The 25,072-nt window shown below is 39.9% G+C and overlaps 2 protein-coding genes across 2 annotated transcripts in view; both read right to left on the bottom strand.

The window, feature by feature from the left end:
- Positions 1–293: 293 nt before the first annotated feature.
- On the bottom strand, positions 294–2,652 carry MC5R (melanocortin 5 receptor). Its single transcript, XM_044241038.1, has 2 exons — positions 2,503–2,652; positions 294–1,315 (listed from the first exon to the last, which is right to left on the bottom strand). The coding sequence occupies exon 2, from the start codon at positions 1,287–1,289 to the stop codon at positions 312–314; it is 978 nt and encodes a 325-aa protein (XP_044096973.1). The 5' UTR covers positions 1,290–1,315; positions 2,503–2,652; the 3' UTR covers positions 294–311.
- A 7,180-nt stretch (positions 2,653–9,832) lies between these two features.
- Positions 9,833–25,072, bottom strand: part of RNMT (RNA guanine-7 methyltransferase) — a 35,057-nt gene continuing 19,817 nt past the window's right edge. Inside the window, exons 9-11 of the mRNA XM_044243678.1 lie at positions 20,385–20,486; positions 18,369–18,402; positions 9,833–14,673 (exon numbers count right to left, since the gene is read on the bottom strand). Of these exons, the coding sequence (XP_044099613.1) occupies positions 14,636–14,673; positions 18,369–18,402; positions 20,385–20,486 (174 nt within the window). The 3' untranslated portion in view covers positions 9,833–14,635. The remainder of the gene's footprint in view (positions 14,674–18,368; positions 18,403–20,384; positions 20,487–25,072) is intronic.

The raw sequence follows: 25,072 nt of genomic DNA, 5'->3' as shown, positions 1-25,072 counted from the left end.
CACACTTACTAGATGGAGGATAGATCAGACCACCAGAAATGAGTAGGAGTGGGAGGAAAAGTAGGAGGAAAGTAGGACAGTAAGAGATTGTCACAGACCATTCCCAAAATGGATAAGCAGCATGTGCATGTCTGACCCTACAACTGCCACAGGGGAAAATAAGTGCAGTACAAATTCAAGATGGAAAAATGATAAACAGAATACATGGCTTTGATTTCTAGCTTTCTGTCTTACTCCTTGGCTGCACCAACTGATTGTGTCATAAGGTAAATCAAGGATAAAAGAGAGCCACAGAGAGAAGAACTTTTTGTTTAATATCTGCCAGGGAACCTACAGGGTATTCTGAAACCATGGCAACAAATAATCTCTTTAAAGGACTTCCTCATCTCCTGGCTGCGGAAAGCATATATCAGAGGATCAATCACAGAATTACACATGATGAGTATGAGGTACATATTAAAGTAAGACATAAAGCAAGAACAGTAGAGGTTCTGGGGGCAAGAAATCATCAAAATGAGATGGAGAAAGAACGGAGCCCAGCACACAATGAAAATGCCCAGCAGCATGGTCAGGGTGACAGCACCTTTCATGCTGGTCATTTGCCGCACAGAGCTGTATCCACGCAGAGCTGCTATCTGCCTGACATGAGTTCGGGCCAGGAGGAACATGTGTATATACAGAGACACCATGAGGAATAACATGGTGAAGAACATGGAAATGAGGCAAACGATTACATAAGTAGATTCATAGTAAATGATGAAAACAATGCCACAACCTGTGCAAAAGGTCCAGATACACATGATAATCACTCCAGAACGCTTTGCTGTCATGATGTGGTGATAGCGCAGAGCATAGAAGATGGTGACATACCTATCCACTGCAATAGCCAGCAAACTGCACATGGAGGCCACCACAGAAATGCAGATCATGGAGTCAAACACATTGTCAATGTGACGCACAAAGGCATCTGCTATCACCAAGTGCTTATTATTTATTAAGTATATGGTGATGGTCTCCCATGTGTTAGACATGCTCACTAGCATGTCAGCTACTGCTAAACTACACACAAAGAAATACATGGGGGAGTGCAAGTTCTTGTTCTTCACTATGGCACCTATGACCAAGATGTTCTCCAAGAGGCTGATGAGACCCAGAGTCAGAAACACTTCAACAGCAATGCCCATCTCTTTGCATGGTGAAGACTTGTTCTTGACATTTGGTTCTGAAAAGTTGCTTTCTGTGGAATTCAGGTTGAGATCCAAGAAAAGCAAGTGAAATGAGGAATTCATTGCTCCTCTTCTTGGCAACAGATTTACTGTAAAACAGGTTTTAATTCATGATTCTGAGAGATGAACAGTCTACCAAAGAAGTACAAGAGCATGTCAAACACAAGCACAACCTAAGAACAAGGTTAAATGGACTCAACACATTAACATGATACTGGTGTGCCCCAGTCTACCTGGATCCCTGGACTAGTGTCCCTCCAACACACAGGCTTAGAATTTTCCTCAGCCTCCTCTGCCTTCCTTACTCTAGGTTCCCATTCTTTTACATACCTCTTACTGGAGTGATCACACATGTCAGTGTTCCCAGGATAGTTTCACTTTTTATGCTCATTTTCCAACCTCCTAAGTTTGTGCTCAAAAATATCCTGAACTCACAACCTACAAAGTCCCTTGCAGTCTGATTTTTACATTTCTGAGACTACTGCACTGCATTTTCCTCAAGTGAGCACAGATTTCTGAAGGATTGGCAGGCCCTCTTTCTCTCTTAAGAGAAAAAGATAGGTGCCTTCTCAACATTTGTCCTCACACTTCCTTTTTTATATATATTATATATTTTTAATTATTTAAGTTCTATTAGCCAAGGTATAGTACATCATTGGTTTTAGATACCACACTTCTAAAATGCGCTGGGACTCAGTCCCCCTAGATGTAACTGAGACTAGCCATAGTGATCTGTTAATTTTAGCATAATCACATACTAAAAGTTACCATCTTTAAGGCATAAATTAAAGTTGCACACATGTGTTAAAATTGAAGCTCAGCGAATGCTGTTTTCTCCTTAACAAATATTTTCCTTGACTTCCGCATTTGAAATTCCACAACATCGGATTGATGGATTGTCTCATAAATTCCATAAAACCAGCACAAAGTACCAAGGGATTTATATTTGCCAAATACTAGAGCAAGATGCTTCACTCTTTTGTTTCTCAAATTTCTCTCCCATGATTTATATTCAAAAATGCCTTTGCCCTCCAAACTCAGAGCACATCTGGTGAGAGAGCTAGAATTTTTTTCAGCATTCTCATCATCAATAAAAAATATTTATTAACCTGTAATCACTTGCTCTTTATGTCTAGTTCTATCTCAGAGATATCGACCAATTATATTATATCATATCAAGCTGTTTAAATATCCAATTAGCTCTCTTCCACATGTAAGTTCGGCATGATTTTGCATTCCTTTCAAGGCATTTTTAATAGAAAGTGTGGCTATTTACCAGTGCTCCCCCGTGCCTCTTCTCTTGCACAGCAGTGCTTGGGCTCCTCGCTGGGGACGTTGGCTCAGCCTGGGCATCTAGCATTTAGCATCCACCAGCTAAATGCCATCACCCTAGGATGGGATCCTCTGAACCAAGTGCTAAGGCAGCTTGAGCCTCAGTCACAGTTCCCTTGCCTTTATGCAGCCTGGCAGACCCGCCCCCCTGTTGCCACCTCTTCTGGACCAGAGTCTATGCCTTTGTCTTCCCAGCCTTGGGCTGAGCTACCACCTAGTGGTTAGAGACAGAGAGCATACCCATCCTGGCAGCTCTGGCCATTGGGTCTTTGGAGCTCTAGTGACACTTGCATATAACAGTATTCTCCTGCTTGTAGAAAATTCTTCCCCAAAACTGCATTCAAATGTGTTTTCTAGCTGGTTGTTCTAGGCACTGCTTCTTTTCTCTTTCTATTATGCACTCATGAAAATGCTGTCAGATAGTGTGACAGCTCAGCTTCTCCCATCCCTGTTAAGTCCTTCTAACCAGAACAGTCAGTCACTGGTTCCTGGGAAACCTGAGCCTGGAAGCACTCAACTGTGCCCCTGATACACACCCTCTTGTTGGCCCAAGACTTCTGCCACTAGAGCAAAGGGAGAAAACAGATTTTCCCTGGCCCGATATCCTGGCTTTTAGCAATAGTTTCTAGAATTCTGCTACCTAAAACACTGACCTCTGCTCCCAGAGGATCTGTATTACACAGCCCAAGAGATAGATGCACAAATGTCTGCCAGGAAAAGCTCAGGGTCAAAATGCATGGGGCTGCTTTACTACTGGAGATGTGACTGGGGCTTCACACATGGTCATATAACCTTTCCAACAAGCGTAAGTATATAAGACCACAAACTAGGTGATCCATGACACTGGTGTCCTGGAGCTATTTTGAGATCCACAGAATGGAATATTGTGAAGAGATTTCTTTTGCTGGGAATAGTGCTTTTGTATGCAAAGGGGATGATTGAGAAGACATAAGAATATTCAAATATTCTCTACTTTTTCCTCATATCTGAGATCAGAGAAGGCTCTGCAGAAGATTCTCATTTCCGAATAATGTGGTGAAACTAGAGATTTCTCTTAAAGATAATTGTCTGCACTACGATGTGACTGTTGTTGATGCTGGCCATATGGTGTAATATCTCTAAGCCCCGTGAGCAGATACTATTTTGAGTGCTGTACACGAATTACCTTCTTAGTATTTAAAGAAGCCATAGGAATTCAGTCCTATTATCATTCCCATTTCACAATGCATTGAAAGGTTCCCAACACTGGAAAGAAGCACAGTTGGGCTTGAATCCTGGCAACCCGAGTCAAGAACCACTTACCACCTTTTTTCTTTCTGATGATAGTTATCCAACAGGTATGAGGTGATATCTCATTGTGGGTTTGATTTTCAGCAAACTCTTACTGTAAGTCATCACTGTGTTGAAGCCCACATTAAATGTTTTCATGGGTGCAGCTAAGGGGACTTAGCGTTCTACTGCAGAGGCACATCTTACCTAATGAAACACTGACAGAGCAAGGCACCATTACAGAAAGGTAGATTGTAGTGTTTTTAACTCCAAGGTTTACAAAACACTTTCCTGTATTAACTCAATTGATGCTCATAACAACCCTGGGAGGTATTAATGTTATTGCCATTTTCATAGTCGGGAACTTTGACATTTACAGAAGCTGAATGGCTCTTCTGATCTCACTTGACTAATAAATGGTGATACCAAGCTGTTGATCCCAGGTCTTCTCATTCCAAAGCTTATGCCCAGGTACACATACATGCCCATGTTCATGTAGGGACAATAGACAGAGGAGTCCTAAAACTTAATCAGATTTCCTATGAACACTTATTGAAAGCCTACTATGTTCTGCATGTTCAGATCCTCAGCAAATTCTCCCAGAAACCCAGTTAGTCAATATACTGAGCACCAGCTTACCGATGAGGAAATTGAGGCTCAGAGCTGAGTGTGACTGACTCCTTGGCTGGTGATGAAACCAGGAACTGAATCCATCTCTTAACTACATCTATGCTTAACACAGAGCCTAATGTCTTCAGTATTGTGACTCAGTCACATGCTGTAGAGGAGGAAATTTAGATCTCCAGAGGCTGGTCATAGAAGAGCACAGGGAGGACTTGAAGCATAGGCAGAGGCAGGTAAGTGGAAACGTGACCAGGATCATGAGGAAAGCCACTGAGGAGAGGCACAGGTGGGAGCAGTGTGTGCAAGTACTCTGAGAGCATGTGCACACTGAGATGGGAGGAGCTGGTTTCTTTGAGGATCAGAAGGAATGACAGATGACTGGAGCTTCCTGCAACCTAAGGCACTGGGGAGGGGAGAGGGATGGACCATGCATTGCTTTGTAGTTTGAGGTGAAGGCTTGGACCGTCATTTTAAGAGCAACAGGAAGGCTTGCAAGATCCAAGCAGATCAATGCAACCATGATGAGGAGAGGGAACCAGAGGAGCTCATGAGTGAAGAAGGCTGTAAGTCAGTGGAAATGCCTCACAGTGAGACAGATAAATTCCTGGGCTGAGTCTCTTTATCCACCCAGTACCCAGTGAGTAATCGGGCTGATCCTGTTTGGACCAAACTCTTTGCAGTAGGAGCAAAGTTATAAAGTGGTCCTTGTGGACATACCTGCACACCAAAGTGGGCTCTGAACAAATAGACACTGGACAGTACAACACTTATAATCACACCAACACTACCACATTCCTTCCTCCGGTAATGAAGGGAGAATATGGAGTTTGGGATTTGGTGTGGAGTTGGTTTTTTTTTTTTTATTTTTTTTAAATTTCTTTTCAGTGTAACAGAATTCATTGTTTATGCACCATACTCAGTGCTCCATGCAATACGTGCCCTCCATAATGCCTACCACATAGCTCCTACTCCCTGACCCTTCAAAACCCTCAGATTGTTTTTCAGAGTCCATAGTCTCTCATGGTTCACCTCCCTTTCCAATTTCCCTTAACTCCCTTCTCCTCTCGATCTCCCATGTCCTCTATGTTATTTGTTATGCACCACAAATAAGTGAAACCATATGATAATTGATTCTCTCTGCTGGACTTATTTCACTCAGCATAATCTCTTCCAGTCCTGTCCATGTTGCTACAAAAGTTGGGCATTCATCCTTTCTGATGGAGGCATAATACTCCATAGTGTATATGGACCACATCTTCCTTATCCATCTGTCCGTTGAAGGGCATCTTGGTTCTTTCCACAGTTTGCTACCATGGCCATTACTGCTATAAACCTTGGGGTACATATGGCCCTTCTTTTCACTATATCTGTATCTTTGGGGTAAATACCCAGTAGTGCAATGGCAGGGCCATAGGGAAGCTCTATTTTTAATTTCTTGAGGAATCTCCACACTGTTCTCCAAAGTGGCTGCACCAACTTGCATTACCACGAACAGTGTAAGAGGGTTCCCCTTTCTCCACATCCTCTCCAACACATGTTGTTTCCTGTCTTGCTAATTTTGGCCATTCTAACTGGTGTAAGGTGATATCTCAATGTGGTTTTAATTTGAATCTCCCTTATCTCTAGTGATGATGAACATTTTTTCATGTGTCTGATAGCCATTTGTATGTCTTCATTGGAGAAGTGTTTGTTCATGTCTTCTGCTCATTTTTTGACATGATTATCTGTTTTGTGTGTGTTGAGTTTAAAAAGTTCTTTGTAGATCCTGGATATCAACTTTTGTCTGTACTGTCATTTGTGAATATCTTCTCCCATTCCGTGGGTTGTCTCTTTGTTTTTGTTTTTTTTTCAATTTATTTATTTTCAGAAAAACAGTATTCATTATTTTTTCACCACACCCAGTGCTCCATGCAAGCCGTGCCCTCTATAATACCCACCACCTGGTAGCCCAACCTCCCACCCCCCCGCCCCTTCAAACCCCTCAGATTGTTTTTCAGAGTCCATAGTCTCTCATGGTTCACCTCCCCTTCCAATTTACTCAAATTCCCTACTCCTCTCTAACACCCCTTGTCCTCCATGCTATTTGTTATGCTCCACAAATAAGTGAAACCATATGATCATTGACTCTCTCTGCTTGACTTATTTCACTCAGCATAATCTCTTCCAGTCCCGTCCATATTGCTACAAAAGTTGGATATTCATCCTTTCTGATGGAGGCATAATACTCCATAGTGTATATTGACCACATCTTCCTTATCCATTCATCCGTTGAAGGGCATCTTGGTTCTTTCCAGAGTTTGGCGACTGTGGCCATTGCTGCTATAAACATTGGGGTACAGATGGCCCTTCTTTTCACGACATCTGTGTCTTTGGGCTAAATACCCAGGAGTGCAATTGCAGGGTCATAGGGAAGCTCTATTTTTAATTTCTTGAGGAATCTCCACACTGTTCTCCAAAGAGGCTACACCAACTTGCATTCCCACCAACAGTGTAAGAGGGTTCCCCTTTCTCCACATCCTCTCCAACACATGTTGTTTCCTGTTTTGTTAATTTTGGCCATTCTAACTGGTGTAAGGTGATATCTCAATGTGGTTTTAATTTGAATCTCCCTGAGGGCTAATGATGATGAGCATTTTTTCATGTGTCTGATAGCCATTTGTATGTCTTGATTGGAGAAGTGTCTGTTCATATCTTCTGCCCATTTTTTTTTCAATTTATTTATTTTCAGAAAAACAGTATTCATTATTTTTTCACCACACCCAGTGCTCCATGCAAGCCGTGCCCTCTATAATACCCACCACCTGGTACCCCAACCTCCCACCCCCCTGCCACTTCAAACCCCTCAGATTGTTTTTCAGAGTCCATAGTCTCTCATGGTTCACCTCCCCTTCCCATTTACCCAAATTCCCTTCTCCTCTCTAAGCCCCTTGTCCTCCATGCTATTTGTTATGCTCCACAAATAAGTGAAACCATATGATCATTAACTCTCTCTGCTTGACTTATTTCACTCAGCATAATCTCTTCCAGTCCCGTCCATGTTGCTACAAAAGTTGGGTATTCATCCTTTCTGATGGAGGCATAATACTCCATAGTGCATCATGTATAATTCTTCACTTTGTTCAGCATAATTAGCAAGTTAAAACTACCTTTGTCTCCTGTTACTGATATCAAGATCCATTACAAAGGTAGTTAAGATAATGTGGTATTCATGCATGGATAAATAAGGTGACCTGTGGAACAGAACAGAATTGAGAAACGAACTCACACATGTATGATCACCTTAAATGTAACAGAAGTGAAAAATTGTGATTTAGGAGGAAAAGATGATTTTCCTCAATAAATGGTGCTGGGAGAGCTGGAAATCCATAAAGGGGAAACTTCTCCTTTAATTAATTAATTTTATTTTCAGTGGCCCAGAATTCGTTGTTTATGCATCACACCCAGTGCTCCATGCAATACATGCCCCCCTTAATATCCACCACCAGGCTCACCCAAACCCCCACTCCCCTCCCCTCCAAAACCCTCAATTTGTTTCTCAGAGTCCACAGTCTCTTATGGTTCGTCCAATTTCCTCCAATTTCCCCAAACTCACTTCTCTCCATCTCCCTATGTCCTCCAGATTATTCCTTATGCTCCACAAATAAGTGAAACCATATGATATTTGAGTCTCTCTGCTTGACTTATTTCACTCAGCATAATCTCTTCCAATCCCATTCATGTCGATACAAAAGTTGGGATTCATCCTTTCTGATGGAGGCATAATACTCCATAGTATATATGGACCACATCTTCCTTATCCATTCATCCATTGAAGGGCATCTTGGTTCTTTCCAAAGTTTGGCGACTGTGGCCATTGCTGCTATGAACATTGGGGTACAGGTGGTCCTTCTTTTCACTACATCTGTATCTTTGGGGTAAATACCCAATAGTGCAATTTCAGGGTCATAGAGAAGCTCTATTTTTAATTTCTTAAGGAATCTCCACACTGTTTTCCAAAGTGGCTGCACCAACTTGCATTCCCACCAACAGTGTAAGAGGGTTCCCCTTTCTCCACATTGTTGGACAATGTCTCCAACACATTGTTTACTGTCTTGTTAATTTTGGCCATTTTAACTGGTGTCAGGTGGTATCTCAATGTGGTTTTGATTTGAATCTTCCTGATGGCTAGTGATGATGAACATTTTTTCATGTGTCTGTTAGCCATTTGTATGGCTTCTTTGGAAAAGTGTCTGTTCATGTCTTCTGCCCATTTTTTGACATGATTGTCTGTTTTGTGTGTGTTTAGTTTGAGGAGTTCTTTATAGATCTTGGATATCAGCCCTTTGTCTGTACTGTCATTTGCAAATATCTTCTCCCTTCCATGAAACTTCTACTTTAAACTCTACCTTACACTATTAACCAAAACAAAACAAAACAGAACAAAAAATCAGTACGATTTTGGATTAAAAAGTGAACAGTGAAACAAAAGATTTTAGAAGAAAACATACAATATCTTCATGATCTTGGAATAGACAAACTTCTTAAGCAAAACATGCCAACTATGAAAGAGAACATTGATATACTATATTAAAATTAAGAGCTTCCTTTCACATATATATATACACATATGTACATACACATACACATCTATTATGTGCATGTACATACACAACTATACACATATATAGATGTATAGATATATATACACTTCAATACATATCTATATATGTATAGATATATCTATATATATTTTCAATACATTCTCACAATACATTCAACAGATAACTTGCATCCAGAAATGATATATTTTTAAAAATCACAAGTCAATACAAAACATAGTCCATTCAACAGAAAAATGGGCAAGAACCTGAACAAACATGTAACAAGAGGATAGTCAAAATGCAATAATCATATGTAATGTGCTTGATCTCATTAATTATAGTAAAATGAAAACTAAAGCCACAATGAGAAACCGCTACATGCCAGCTAGAATAAAATGAAAAAGAGAAGACACTACTGAGTGTAGGGCAATTGGAACTTTGGAAAACTGGCAGTATCTAGTAAAGCTGAATTATGTACATACTGTGGCCCTGCAATTCCACTGTTAGGTAGAAATGAGTACCTATGTGCACCAAATTCATGTACTAAATATTTTTTTTAAGATTTTATTTGACAGACAGAGATCACAATTAGGCAGAGAGGCAGGCAGAGAGAGAGGAGGGAGCAGGCTCTCCACTGAGCAGAGAGCCGGATGCAGGGCTCGATCCCAGGACCCTGGGATCACGACCCGAACCGAAGGCAGAGGCTTTAACCACTGAGCCACCAGGCACCCCCCATGTACTAAATATTTGAGGCAGTACTATTAATAATAGTTCTGAAACTGGGAATGAACCAAACACCCATGTGATAAATATATGGTTTATTTATGCAGCGGAATACTATACAGCCACGAGAAAGAACCACATACAAATACATGCAACAAAAACCTTACAAACATAATGTACAGGAAATAAGACAGATACGAGAGAATACGTACTATTTGATTCCATTTATATTATGTCCAAAAACAGATGAAAGTAATCTATGTTCTTAGAAGTCAGACAGTGGTTACCATTGGGGAGGTAGTAACTGGTAAGGAACATGAGGGGGCCTTCTGGGGTGGTGGTAATAGTTTGTTGATTGAAGTGATGACTGTATTTGCACTCTATTTGTTAAAAACCGAAGACCTGTGCATGTTATACTTCAGAGTTAATACAAAATGATTAGCTTCTGCCTGGGTAATCCACTCAGACTAAAGAAATGATTGCTTCTCTCTTGGCCTCTTCATTTGGCTATACTCACACTTGTGCTCCCACCTCTTGCTACTTCCCAATGGTGAGGGTGGGAAAAGAACCATTCCCCACCTCCTAAGATGCAGACTAAACTAGATTTGCTACAGGACTGGTTGCTAAAGGAGCAGGTCTACCACAATGTGCAGTCCAATTCTACCTTTCCCTGCTGCCTATTGATGACTCACTTTTTACCCTTGGCTCCTGAGTATACTCAAATGCCCTCCTGCTCTCTCTGCCCCAAGGCCTCTTACACAGGATATATGTTCCTCTCAGGGGACACTTACATAAGTATCAAAGGTTGTTCTGTATTTTTTTTATTAAGATTTTATTTGAGAGAGAACATGCATGTACACAAGCGGTGTGGCGGGTGGGATGCAGAGGAGAAGCAGGCTCCCCTTTGAGCAGAGAGCCCAACATGGGGCTTGATCCCAGGACTCCAGGACCATTATTTGAGCTGAAGGCAGATATTTAATTCAATGAGCCACCCAGGTGCCCCAAAATAAGTATCAAAAGTTTGAACCTAAAGGTGGGAGCACCAACCAGTTAACATTTCAAGTTGTGGGTAGTGAATGGGTGAGAAGTCGTCTGGATATAATACTCCTTGAGGTGTGTAACATGGCATTGGAATGCAGGCTTGACTTGTCTTGGTCAACTCTGTACTCTCTCTGTGCCTCAGTTCCATTATTAAAACAGAGTTTAGTTCATATACTTCTAAGGATCAAAATGAATTAACACATTTGAAAGATTTAGAAAAGTAATTGACCTAAGTAGCTTAATAAATGTTGTCAACCTGGCTTTATCCAAGGTATGCTGTCCCCAAGGAAGCATGGCTCAGGATGAATCTAGGAAGCAGAGGGCTTTGGGGCTAACCCAAGTCTCCCCAAACTGAGAAGAGTACCTTTGAGTGTCCCACACTTGCTTAGTATTGCAGTGAGAAGCAGGAGCCCATGCTTCAGGATTACATGGGAGCAGAAAAGAAATTGAGAAGGTGAAGAAGAGCTGGCTGTCCCCCAGCCTAGTCACATGTATCACTAAATAAATAAGTGTAGGAGCCACTGCAATGACTGCCTTCCAGGAATCAGGAGTGCTCCATCAGAGGGTGAGAAATAAAGAAACTTAGCAGTTATGTAGTATTTGACATAACAGCATATAGGAAGGTGGTAACATCATATACCTATGCTTCCTCTTTGACCAAAGGCCCAGTAAATACCACAGACATTTTGGTAGAATTATTATTATAGGACCCTGGTCCCTGGATCTGGCCTTAAAGACCCAGACTTGGCAATTAACTGGCTCACAATACATACAAAGCCTGGTAGACAACAAAAAGTCAGTTTATCAATAATGAAAAATAATATTCAGTAGCTAGAGCTACACAAAAAACCACATCTTCACTACGATGCTTGAAGACTTAGCAAAATAACATATCAATAAGCTAAGACAGGCTGAAGAACACATCCCCACAAGAGCTAATGTGACAGGAGATCTGGACCTCTGATACCTGATAATGCTTTCTCTACCTCTCCACTGTGGACTAACATTACACGCTGGCTCAAGCCCCATCAATTTGCACACCTCTGATGCCCTAATAATGCTACTAACATGAGTTTAGGCAGCAATCACATTTCCTCAATTTTGGGGTTTGGGGACAGGGTAGGCTTGGAAACTCTGTACTGGTAATCTACCTTTTAGAGTCATTACACACCTTAGTTAATAGAAGTCAAGATCTCTAATTGATGTCTCCTCTCCTTCAAAGCAAAATTTCTTTGCGGAGTCACCCTGGAACCAGAGGCTCGATGGACACTGGAAGAGCAGTCATTACCCGCAGACAGCTGCAGCGTGCAGGTAAGGACACCTCCCCTTTGGATGCAGCTGGAAATAGTCAGTTTGTCTCCCTGAACATGATATCTACGTGGCGCCTCTCCTTTAGTGTACTCTAGGCCCAAAGAATTCAACTTGAGCATTCTTTGTTTATACCACAATCCAGCCATGTTCCCAGACCAATCCTCCCAATCTGCAGGCTGTGTCCTCCCCATGAAGGGCTGGTTCGATCTTCATTTCACTTTCATCCGCAGAGGACAAACTGGAGTGCCTCTAATCACTTTCATCAACTTCACATCATGGACCCGATAGTGAAGAGCCATGCCCCCTCCCTAAAAATTACAAATCTTGAACGGAAAATTCCCCAACATTTAGACAGTGGGGTGTGGTGGTGGAAGGGTGTCCTCCCAGCTTTTACCTTGGAGATGGGCAGAATCCACCTTTTCCGAAAAGTTCTTCTTGAGTCACTGCCCAGACCTTTAGCTGTAGCAGGAGGGCATCAGGGAGCAGAGTGAGGAAGAGAGGCGGCCAAGTGAACAAGAAAGCTCATGCAAGGACAATGCCATAACTCTGCATCCTCTGGGGCGGCTCATGTGCTTCCTGTACACCCAAAAGCTTGCTTCGCTCCGAGCGAAGACACTGGCTCAGTCCACCTGGGTTTCCTTTACTCCTTTCTACCCCTTCAGTGAAGGTCCCGGGGGACTCCACAATCCTTTTTCTGCTTTGTATTACCACCAATCACTCTATCCTTCAGGGGATCCTTCTCTCCCACAAGTCAACCATGGGGTGGAAAGGGCAAGAGTCCAAAAATGCTTTATTACTTGTTTAAAATTAGCCAAGACCATTAAATGAAAATGATGATAGGAAATAATAAAGAAGCCATATCCTCTATCAAACTATTAAAATACTTTCTGGAACTTCCCCCAGAATTAAAATAAACCTGGGTGTGTATGTAACACTAAGAGCTCACCATCCCCACCTCCCAGCACCATTACCAAACCTTTGTTAGCTAACAGCAGCCACCATAGTCAGAAATACTATTATTTATTTCCTCAAACGACTTATGGCAAACCACCACTAAGGCTAAAAGACTTAACTTTTACAAACTGGTAACAGTATGGAGATTGACAAACACACAAGAAACAGAAATTAGGTAACCTGTGTTCTCTTGCTAAAAGGTCTGTTACTCTGACACCGTGAATAATCAACATACATAAACAAGTTAAGAAACCTCAAGTTTTAAACAAGTACTCTGGATAATTACAGAAAGTAATGTCTTTTAAATCCATGCATTAAATAAATGATTCTTAGAAGAATATGCAATAGTTGCTCTGTTTTGTTCTTTTTAAGTTTTTCACTACACCTAAATACTGGAAAGTTTTTTTAAACAGTAAAATGTAAAGTAAGTTCAAGGTTCACCTAGGTGTCAGTTTTGGAAGAGAAGTCAAGCAAGAAGCCAGAGCTGGAAAGAGTCAACAGTTCTGAAATGGCAAATTCAAGTTCTGAGCGGTGATGGGATGCTGGAGCCTACTGCACAAAGTATGATGTTGTAATGCAAGAGCAGGTACCGCTTCTCTTGGGGCTGAAGAGGAGGAACACAGCACATAGTGCTGGTAAGCTGTATCTAACATCAGGGAGAATTCATCTGAAGTCTGCTTTTCAGCTTCCTTTCACCTTCCTTGAACCCTCCTATTGCAGTTCCATACATCTCTCTGAGGAAAATGTGCAACAGGTTCACACGGGACAGGTTTTCATTAAGTCGTGGAAAAACAACTACGGCATTTTCATTCAATGAAGAAAGAGAAATCTGTCTAATTACATTCTTGATAACTAGAAACATTAATTGCTATGGAAGGAAATTCTTAAGATAAAGCCCCTAAAATGTGAAACAATTTTATGCTGGTATATAAAACATTCTAACCAGTTCCAGAATTAGATCATATTAGCAAATAAAGTAGTTAGTATTTATAATGAAATGTAGTAACTGGCTAAAATTCTAGGTAAAAAACTTTCATGGCCATCTAAAATTTTGTTTTAAACGTACAACTTTAGCGATATATATTGAGCACATTCAATTAATTGTACAGAACACAATCCATTTAATCTTGAAAAACACTAGATAACAAAACTACAGAAACGAGCACAAACCCCCATAAACCAGTACACTCCCTCAGCAATTCTACAAGGGCAATGAATTTAATACTGTAAACGAACATTGAACAAATCAGAGCACTGCGGAAAGAGTTCAGCAAATCTAACAAGTCATACTATAATTTTTATGCGCTAGGAGAGTAGTGAGGCAAATGGAATTCTTAGAACATTACTTAAAAATAGATTTTTAAAGACAAAGGTCCCAACTCATTCTTATATACACACACAAAAGTTCATCTGTCACAGACAGCAAATGTTGAATTTACACACTGGAGTTTCCGGCAGCATCCTGCACATTTAGAGTAATTATAACAAACAAACAGAAAGTTGTCAGATCTAGGATGGAGCATTCAAATCTGCACAGGACGGGACACAGCTGTCCTGGGACTACTGCGTATGTGCTCACCGCTGCTTCTCAAATGCAAAAACCAGGTAAATACCTAAAAAGAAAATAATACAAATTAGAGTTTGATTTCTCATATCTGTGGGCTAAACAGAACAATTTCAGTCCTGTTTGGAATTTGGTGAAAATTCTCAAGTTTCTGAGAGGAAAAATCCCAATACTTCTAAGAGTCCTCAATTATATCATGATGGGGTCATAGTTATTTACCTGAAAACAAATATCCACGTATTATAATACTCAGTGACAATATAGATCTTGAGAAAGCCAATTCAACGGTTCTAAAAATCTCTAAAAACAGCTTGAGATAAGAAAAATTAAAAGTATAAAGGCAAAGAAAAGTAAAACTAAAAAATCTTACAACTTAACTCTTTTTATCTGGAGCAACAGGTAGAATAGCTGCACTACCATGATTATTTCTGGCATCGGTTACCTAGATTTTCTATTTATAATAAGAATTATAAGAATTATAACGAACATATGTAACTAGCAAGTTAAAATTCATCCAATTATCCAACTGTTCTACTGTAAGGACTGCTAAGGAAAGTAAGCCAAAAGCTACATGATAATTGATGCTTAGAGGTATTTTAGATGCTTAGAGGATATTGATAATTGATGCTTAAAGGTATTTATCTGGCTCTAACAATGACATTCCAGTCCCAAGAATTCTCTCCCTTAAATATGATTTCCTGCTTTGGCATGTGTTCACTCAAAGAGATCTAAGTGCATCTATAATTCCTCATTCTGGATCACACTGAAGTTCAAACCTATTACATCTTCTAATAAGATACTAATAAATTTTATGGTAAGCAAACACCTGAAAAAATGACAAATCCTCAGAACATCACAAGGATGTTTAGCGTGTACACTAGGACATTCAGTCAGTGAGTCAAGATAGTAGGCCATGTACCTTGGTGCCCTCCCTTTCTGAGTTAACTTCTGAACGGGGTGCAGATGAATGACTGCAGATCATGTAAAAACCTCCCAATCCTCTAGCTTTTTCCTCAACCTGTCCAGGAGTATGATACCAGTCTTTCCAAAATGCTATTTTAGTAATGCTATTTTGTTTCTTATCTACTAGCTCCCAATTTTTTTTTAGGAGAAATGAAACATTGCTGGCAATACAGTAGACAGATGAACAGAGAACAGGCAGGGTGATATCAACATGGTAGATTCTTCTGGAAGACAAGAAGGCAAAGCAGTCCAAGACATTCACAGGCATGTCACAAGACTCAGGAGCAGACAGCATTACTTAACGTGGCCCTCACTCCAAGCAATCCCTCTGCAGTCCAACCTTGCCAAAACCACCCCAAACACACTAGTACCTACTGCAAACAACCCAGAAGCCCTCACCTACCTTAAATCTAGGGTCATTTAAAAACCACTCAGATGCAATGTTTGAATTCAGATCAGCAATAAATAACATTCTTTCCTTTCTAACTCAAACATTCTGAAAGTCTCACTCATATAAAATGCCTTCCATGTAGGCCTATCAATTGGGATTTAAAGAAATAAACACTGAACCACTTCTAAAAGCAAATCAGCAGGAACCTGGGTGGCTCAGTTGGTTAAGCAACTGTCTTCGGCTCAGGTCATGATCCTGGAGTCCCCGGATTGAGTCCTACATCAGGTTCCCTGCGTCATCGGCAGGGAGTCTGCTTCTCCCTCTGACCCCCCCCCCCCATCTCATGCTTTCTCTCTCTCTCTCTTTCTTTCTCAAATTCATAAATAAAATCTTAAAAAAAAAAAAAAGCCAATCGGCAACAATTCTTCATGTTCCTCTCCCATTTAAAAAATCTTCTAGAGGAGCAGCAGGTTCTGGTAATAGGAGCTTGAGCTTAACAATTAGACCAGCAGGAGTCTGAAGTATAGCTTCTTTTTTTTTAAAGATTTTATTTATTTATTTGACAGAGAGAAATCAAAAGTAGACAGAAAGGCAGGCAGAGAGAGAAAGAGGGAAGCAGGCTCCCTGCTGAGCAGAGAGCCCGATGCGGGACTCGATCCCAGGACCCTGAGATCATGACCTGAGCCGAAGGCAGCGGCTTAACCCACTGAGCCACCCAGGCGCCCCTGAAGTATAGCTTCTTGAACTTATTAGGCTATGACACCAGAAAAGATGCTCTCCAGTCCACAGAGCCCTCCAGTTTAGAAGAGTGTAATTCACCAAAGAACACACTGATCTGGACAAACTGGATCCTGGCTGAAATGTGACCACTGTTCCTTGCCTACTGCTTTTCACTTCTCTAAGCCATCTCCGTCCTTGGTTCTGGGGGCATCTAATTTATCCAGCTGCATGCTATCACTAAATTCACACTAAGGTACAGAAATGCATTTTTCTAAACTACAGCTAGTACCACCAGCACTACTTGTGACCAAAGCTGTTTTCCTTACATCATACTTTGGGAGTGGCAGGCTATCTAAGATAACTATGCCATCTCCACTCTAGAAGTGAAGATGGAAATGAAGAATGAAATGTACAGGTTTAGGCATACATTTCCCAGTCTGTTGGTCCTCTAATCTAATTTCCACTAAGGGTAGCAATATTCTGAGACAGACAGGCTCAACATACTGGCTCTATTTGTGTTCTTTCCTTCTCCCCTCTCTTCAATTCAGGAAGTCCTAGCACAATCCTTTCACACATGAGGCCATGGTTACAAGTATGAATCACCTGGGTAAGCTCTGAGACCTCAGACAAGTTATCGAAGTGCTTTCTTTAATCTGTGAAGATACCACAAAAAGTAGCCTACCCCTAAATTTGTGAGGATTTAAAGAGTTAAAACATATGAAAACTCTCCAGTCATGCTTGAGCACGTGTTACTCAATTCTATCAGCTATTACTATTTTCCAGATTTTACTGCTTTTCCTTACTCTCTCCTTCATCTCTTTTCCCCATTATAGAAACTTCAGCACTTCAAACAGTTTGCCTAGTACTGCCTTTATCTGTGTCTGTTTCTTCCATTAGACAGTATACATCTGGAAAGTAGAGATTACAACTCTATTGTATTTTATTCCCCCAAAACCCTTTCAAAGAAATTTATGTAATACTCAACCTTGATCAAACCGATTGTCTCTGATTTACCACTTATGCCTTCAACAGAGTTAACAAATACTTAAATGAACAAAAAAACCACTTTTTATGTCCTCAGGGCAGTCATATAAAGGTATTATCATCATCTTAACACTGAGGGTCTGGGCTTTCACTTCCTCAACATCCACCGACTTCACAGATTTGCCAGGCCTCTGACTTCTCTCCCAAAGACAGGCACCTCACTTTAGCATGTCTCCATACCAGGACCTTCCCAATCACACATCCCTTTAAAATATCCTGCTCATTGCTGCTTCACTAAATGTTCTAGTACCTATTAATTATGCCTTTGTTGTCAATCTCAGAGTGGCTAGACAAAATACGTCGTAGTGTTCTATAAGCCAGAATTTCCAACAGAAATCCGAGGTAAAGATAGCAAATACAGATGGTTATGTAGTAATGAGTAAGCAATGAAAATGTTTAAGAATGCTCATGAAAGTTTATATTAAGGAACATCCTGCATATATTTTCTCTTGGCACTAAACAGCTGTGCAAGAAAGGGGGAGTTAAACATACATAGGGATTCTATGTAAACATAAACACACACACCCTAATATGTGTTGGAAAAATTCCAAAGTTTTCAAATTTTAATGATCATTCTGAAACAATCTTTGAAAATGTCAGTTAATCTATGTTGATGATATACTCACTTGTGGCTTCCCACTCCGACTTACTTAAGGTTCCCTGAAATTAAAAAAAAAGAAAGAACATTTTTAGATTGAATATAGAAGTACATAAATGCCTATTTTTCAATACTGGACAGAAGTGCCCAAACACCCCCACTTCACTATAAATATAAGTTGACCCTTGAACAACACAGGTTTGAATTATGCAGCTATAGTTATATGTGTATTTTTTTCAACAAATAAAATAATCTAAATGTGTTTCTTTTTCCTTTTTTTTTTTTAAAAGATTTTATTTATTTGACAGACAGAGATCACAAGCAGACAGAGAGGCAGGCAGAGAGAGAGGGAAGCAGGCTCCCCGCTGAGCAGAGAGCCCAATGCGGGGCTCAATCCCAGGGCCCTGGGATCGTGGCCCGAGCGTAAGGCAGAGGCTTAATCCACTGAGCCGCCCAGATGCCCCTCCTTTTGATTTTCTTAATAACATTTCTCTAGCTTACATTTTTGTGAGAATACAGCATGTAATACATATACAAAATATGTATTAATTAACTGATCATGATATTGGAAGGCTTCTGGTCAACAGTTAGCTATTAGTTATTAATAGCCAACTATTAGAGTCATTAAGTCTGGAGTCAAAAGTTATAGGTTTACTTTTGACGACATGGGGAATCACCCCCACACTACCCAAGCGCCAACTATACACATAATTTAATGTTACTATTATTGTGAACTAAATATGTAAAAGAAATCAAAAAGATTTTAATGTTATCCTTTAAATTTTGTCCTTCTGCCTAATTCTCTAAACCACTGATTCTCAACCAAAGGGTGAATTTGTGTAAAGAGGGTACTCGTGCATGTGTGTAACTAGAAAAAGCATCTACTTATATTTTTAATTTGGAAAATGAAAAAATAAAAAAGCCTATCTTGAAACATCTAGTAGCATAGGAGGGAATAAGATTTTTCATGCTTTTACAAAGGAATCACAAAATACGTATCATTCAAAGGAAATAAATTATGTTTAAAATAGTTACCAAAATACTAAAAAACACGTTGATATAGTCATATATATGCTGCTTTGCACATACACTAACAAGACAGAGTAACTAATACAATTCTGAAGAAGTGATGAATATAAACAATAGTCTAAGATGTCCCTGGATATGTGTTATGCAAATATCTGTAATTTCTATTGATAGCAAAGTCACAGCTATATCTAATACCATTTTGGTACTACTGCATTCTTTTTTTTTTTTTTTTTAAATATTTTTTATTTATTTATTCGACAGAGATCACAAGTAGGCAGAGAGGCAGGCAGAGAGAGAGAGAGATGAGGAAGCAGGCTCCCCGCTGAGCAGAGAGCCCGATGCGGGACTCGATCCCAGGACCCTGAGATCATGACCTGAGCCGAAGGCTGCGGCTTAACCCACTGAGCCACCCAGGCGCCCCGGTACTACTGCATTCTTAATTAAAGAAAGCGTGAACTTCCATGTAGAAGTCAGTGAAAATGGAGATGTAATTTTTCTCCATGTAAGTTCATGAGCCCATGAATTTTATCTATGGAACACAATGAATCAGCAGTGCCTAGGTTAAGACATAATGACATAGATTGGTTGCCTGGGTGGCTCAGTGGGTTAAGCCGCTGCCTTCGGCTCAGATCATGATCTCAGGGTCCTGGGATTGAGTCCCGCATTCGGCTCTCTGCTCAGCAGGGAGTCTGCTTCCCTCTCTCTCTCTCTGCCTGCTTCTCTGTCTACTTGTGATCTCTGTCTGTCAAATAAACAAATAAAATCTTTAAAAAGAAAAAAAAAAAGACATAATGACATAGAAAGAAACTCTCCAATCAAGCTTGTAACTTTCTCCCCAGCCTTATCACTCCATTCTCAGTACTGACATAATTTCTTATCTATTCTGTTTCTAAAAAGGGGAAATATACTGACATGTATCTGATTTGTAAACCAATGAAATAATTTCGTAAGTTTCCATAAAACATGAGCTTTTGGTTTTCATTTTCTAGAAAACACGCTACACGTGAAAACTTACCAAAGGTAACCTTACTTGACTGTTCTTCATGTACTCTGCTGCATGTTCATAGTCATCTATCTTCTCAGAGGCAAGTTTGGAATTCTCATTTGCTGGATATGGCTAGGGAAGCAAGTGAAATTCCTAGTTAGGAAATTAAATGAAACTTGTAATTCAGAAGTAAAAACAGGAAGTCACAGAAAAAAATAATTAAGAAAATAATCCTTAAGTATTATTTCAGCAATACAGACCACACATACTTTTGAAATACAGAAAAAAAATGGGAGAAGGGGATCCTCTCCTAACAAAGCAGCTGAAGCAGCTGTTATCGACAGTCAACTTTGATGATAATCATAGAATATTTATAGTTAGACAAAACTGTACCATTTATTTAATCACCTCCAAGGACCACTGCAGCAAACACTTGCATCTCCCTGACTCCCAGGGAAAGATTTTTTCTGTTCTGACACAAAGCTGAAGGAAGTTATTATCAAAAGAGCTAAATATTAATTTAAACATTATGGTGATGTACTAGCCATCAGAAACATGAACAGAAATTATAAATATTACAAATGAAAAACTCAAAGTCCTGGGGGAAGATGGTGGTGGAGTTAAGAGGCCCAGAGGCTCACACCTCATACTGTGAATTCAACAAAGTAACTATCAAGTCATCCTAAATACCCCAGAAATCAGTCTGAAGACTGGTAAAACAAACTCTACAACTGAAGGCAGAGAAGAGACCACACTGAAGAAGGTAGAAAATGCAGAGAGATGGTTTGGGAAAAGCAGATGGTGGCCACTCTGGTGGGGAGGGAGTTGCAGTCACTGAGGAAGGGTGAGAAACAGACCAATACACAAGCAAACATATGGGGAAAACAAATCCTCATAGAATTTGGCTTGGAAAGCAAGAGGGCCTGAACTTCCTGAGTTCTTGTAACCAGCAAGACTTAAAGCCTGGTCGGTGTGTTTGGCTCTGGGAGAGCTCAGAGGAGGACACTGGGGCTGCTGTTAAAGAAAAAGCACAGAAACAGCCTGCAGACATATAACATGGAAAGAGCAATCTGAAGAGTGCCTGGGGAAGACACACAGTGGGAAGGTTAACTGCTCATCTCAGAACATGCCCCAGAGAGACAATGATCAGAGACTCCTCCAAGAATAAAGGAACTGGCTGGCATCATTCCGCTTCATGGTCCCTCAGCATAAACATCAGTCACCTGCAGGAACCAGTGCTTGTGAACATTCACTATCTAAACTGCTTAAGACAATCCGACCCTGCCTACACTCTGGTGGAATGGCCCTTCCCAAGAACCCTTGCCTCAGTCCCACTGTGGTGGGCCCCCTTCCACAGAAAACAGGCCCAAACCCGTACCCACATATCTGCCTACCTAGGTGTTTTGCAGGGCCTCAGTTCCAGCAGCAGAGCAAGAAGTCCTATCTCACAAGCAGACCAGAGCATATCTTGATAAAACACACATTCAAGCCAGAGAACAAATAGTGCTCACAACAGGCAAAGACAGCCTTTGCAGATGACTAGCCTAAAGGACAGAGAGATCAGGACACAACAGCAGAGCACACAAAACACAGACTGAAGACACTCCTGTACACACCAGGCCCTGGGGACCAAGGGGCACTACACAGCAGAGTACTAGAGAACCTCTCTTCCTAAAGCCATTATCCTCGGAACTAATGTAGCTAACTTTCCAAACACAAAGAGACACAGACAAAATAAGAAGAGAAATTTGTCCCAAATAAAATAATAGGACAAGGCCGTGTTTGGAGATCTAAGTGAAAAAGATACAAGCACATGCCTGATGGAGAATTTAAAGTAATGATCATAAGAATACTCACTTGACTTGAGAAAAGAATACAGGACATGAGTGAGACCATTAACACATATAAGGAAAAACAGAGAGATAAAGGGATTAAGAAACAAAACGAGAAACATGCTTAATGGAATGAACAGCAGGCTGAAAGAAGCAGAGGAACAAGTTAATGACCCAGAAACATAGTAGTAGAAAATAATCCAGCTGAACAAAAGAGAAAAAAAAAAAAAATAGAACAAAAATAAACTTAGGGAACTCAGTGACCCCCATCAAACATAGTAACATTCATTCATAGTAACATTTATAGGTGTCCTAGAAGGAGAGAGGGGCAGATAATTTATTTGAAGAAATTAACGGCTGAAAAGTTCCCTACTCTGGGGAAGGAAGCAGATGTGCAGATCCAGAAGCACAGAGAACCCCCATTAAAATCAAGAAAAGCAGATTCATACCAAGGCATGCTGTAATTATATTTGCAAAATACAGTAATGAAGGAAAAATATTAAAAGCAGCAAGATAAACGAAGTCATTAACTTAGAGGGGAAAACCCATAAGGTTAGTAGGAGATTTTTCCATAGAAACTCGAAGCCAAAAGGGAGTGGAATGACATACTGAAAAATACTGAATGGGAAAAATCAGTAGCCAAGAATACTCTATTCAGCAAATCTACCACTAAGAACAGTAGGAGAGATTAAAGAGTTTCCCAGACAAACAAAACTAAAGGAGTCTGTGACCACTAAACCAGCCCTATAAGAAATATTAAAGGGGATTCTTCTGGTGGAAAAGAAAGACCAAAAATAACAGTATGAAAGTAGGAAACACAGAAGCAGTAAATATGAATGTTTCTGTAAAAACTCAGTCAAGGAACTCTCAAAATAAAAGGATATAAAACTGGACACCATATACCTAAAACCAGGGAAAAGTAAAGAATGGGTTCAAACTTAAACAACTATCAAATTAATATAGACTGCTATATGCAGAAGATGCTATATACACACCTAATGGTAACCACATGTCAAAACCACTAATATGCAAGGAATAAAAAGAAAGAAATCCAAATATATCACTAAAGAAAACCTGCAAACTATGAAAGAAAGAAAAGAAAGGATCAGGGAAAATCTCCAGAAACAATTACAAAACAAATAATAAAATGGCAACAAATACATATCCATCAATAATTACTTTGAATGGAAATGGACTAAACATACCGATCAAAAATCAAAAGACCTGGGGTAAGAGAATGGATAAAAAACAAGATCCATCTATATGCTGCATACAAGAGATTCATTTTAGTCCTAAGAACACCTACAGATTTAAAGTGAGGGGATGAAAGGGGGCCTGGGTGGCACAGTCTATTGAGTGTCTGACTCTTGGTTTTGGCTCAGGTCAAGACCTTGGGGGTACTGGGATTAAGCCCCATATCAGGCTCTACATTCAGCAAGGAGTCTGCTTGGCATTCTGTCTCCCTCTCCTTCTGCCCCTCGCTGCTTCCCATTCTCTCTCTCTCTCTCTCTCACAGTAAAATAAATAGATCTTTTTAAAAAAAAAAAGAAAGTGAGGGGATGGAGAAACATTTATCATACCAGTGGATGTCAAAAGATAGGGTAGTAGCAGTACTTATATTGCAAAAAATAATTTTTTAAAAAATTAACATACAATGTATTATTTGTTTTAGGGGTACAGGTCTGTGATTCATCAGTCCAACACAATTCACAGTGCTCACCATAGCACATACCCTCCCCAATGTGCAATATATTTCAAAACAAAGACTATAAGAGACCAAAAGGGGCAGTAGATAATAATAAAGGGGATAATCCCCAAAGAAGTTATGACAATTTTAAATATTTACGCCCCCAACATGGAAGCACCCCAATACATAAAACAATTAATAACAAACATAAAGGAACTCACTGATAAAAATACAATAATAGTAGGTAACTTTAACTGCCCACTTATATCAATGCACAGATCATCTAAACAGAAAATCAACAAGGAAACAATGGCTTTGAATAACACAGCCGACCAGTTGGGAGTTAACAGATATATTCAGAACATTCTATCCTAAAACAGCAGAATACACATTCTTTTCAAGTATACATGGAACATTCTCCAGAAGAGACTGCACATTAAGCCACAGAATAAGCCTCAAGAAATTTAAAAAAAATCAAAGTCATACCATGCATCTTTTCTGACCAGAATGCTATGAAACTAGAAGTCAAGAAAAAATGTGTAAAGACCACAAATGAAGGGAAGTTAAATAACATGCTACTAAACAATTAACAGGTCAACCAGGAAATAGAAGAAATAAAAAAAGTAAATGGAAACAAATGAAAACAAACACACAACAGTCCAAAACCTTTGGGATGCAGCAAAAGCGGTTCTAAGAGGGATGCTTATAGCAATACAGGCCTACCTCAAGAAGTAAGAAAACTCTCAAATAAACAACCTAATCTTACACCTAAGGGATCTAGATAAAGAACAACAAACAAAACCTAAAATCAGTAGGAGGATGGAAATAATAAAGATCAGAACAGAAATAAATGACGTAGAAACTAAAAAAACAGCTAAACAAAAAGCAATGAACCTAGAAGCTGGTTCTTTGAAAAAAAATCAGTAAAATTGATAAACCTCCAGCCAGACTCATCAAGAAGAAAAAGGACCCAAATAAACAGGATCACAAATGAGGAAGGCAAAATAACAACACCACAGAAATATAATTATAAGAGAACATTATGAAAAATTATATGCCAACAAATTGGACAACTAAGAAGAAATGGACCAATTCCTTGAAATCTATAAACTACCAAAACTGAAAAGGGAAGAAATAGAAAATTTGAACCTGCAAAGAAATTGAATCAGTCATCAAAAAACTCCCAACAGGGACGCCTG

Source organism: Neovison vison, chromosome 3 (assembly GCF_020171115.1).
Source record: "Neovison vison isolate M4711 chromosome 3, ASM_NN_V1, whole genome shotgun sequence".
NCBI lineage: Eukaryota > Metazoa > Chordata > Mammalia > Carnivora > Mustelidae > Neogale > Neogale vison.
Note: the sequence above shows the minus strand (reverse complement) of the source record. Positions and strands in the feature narration are given on the sequence as shown.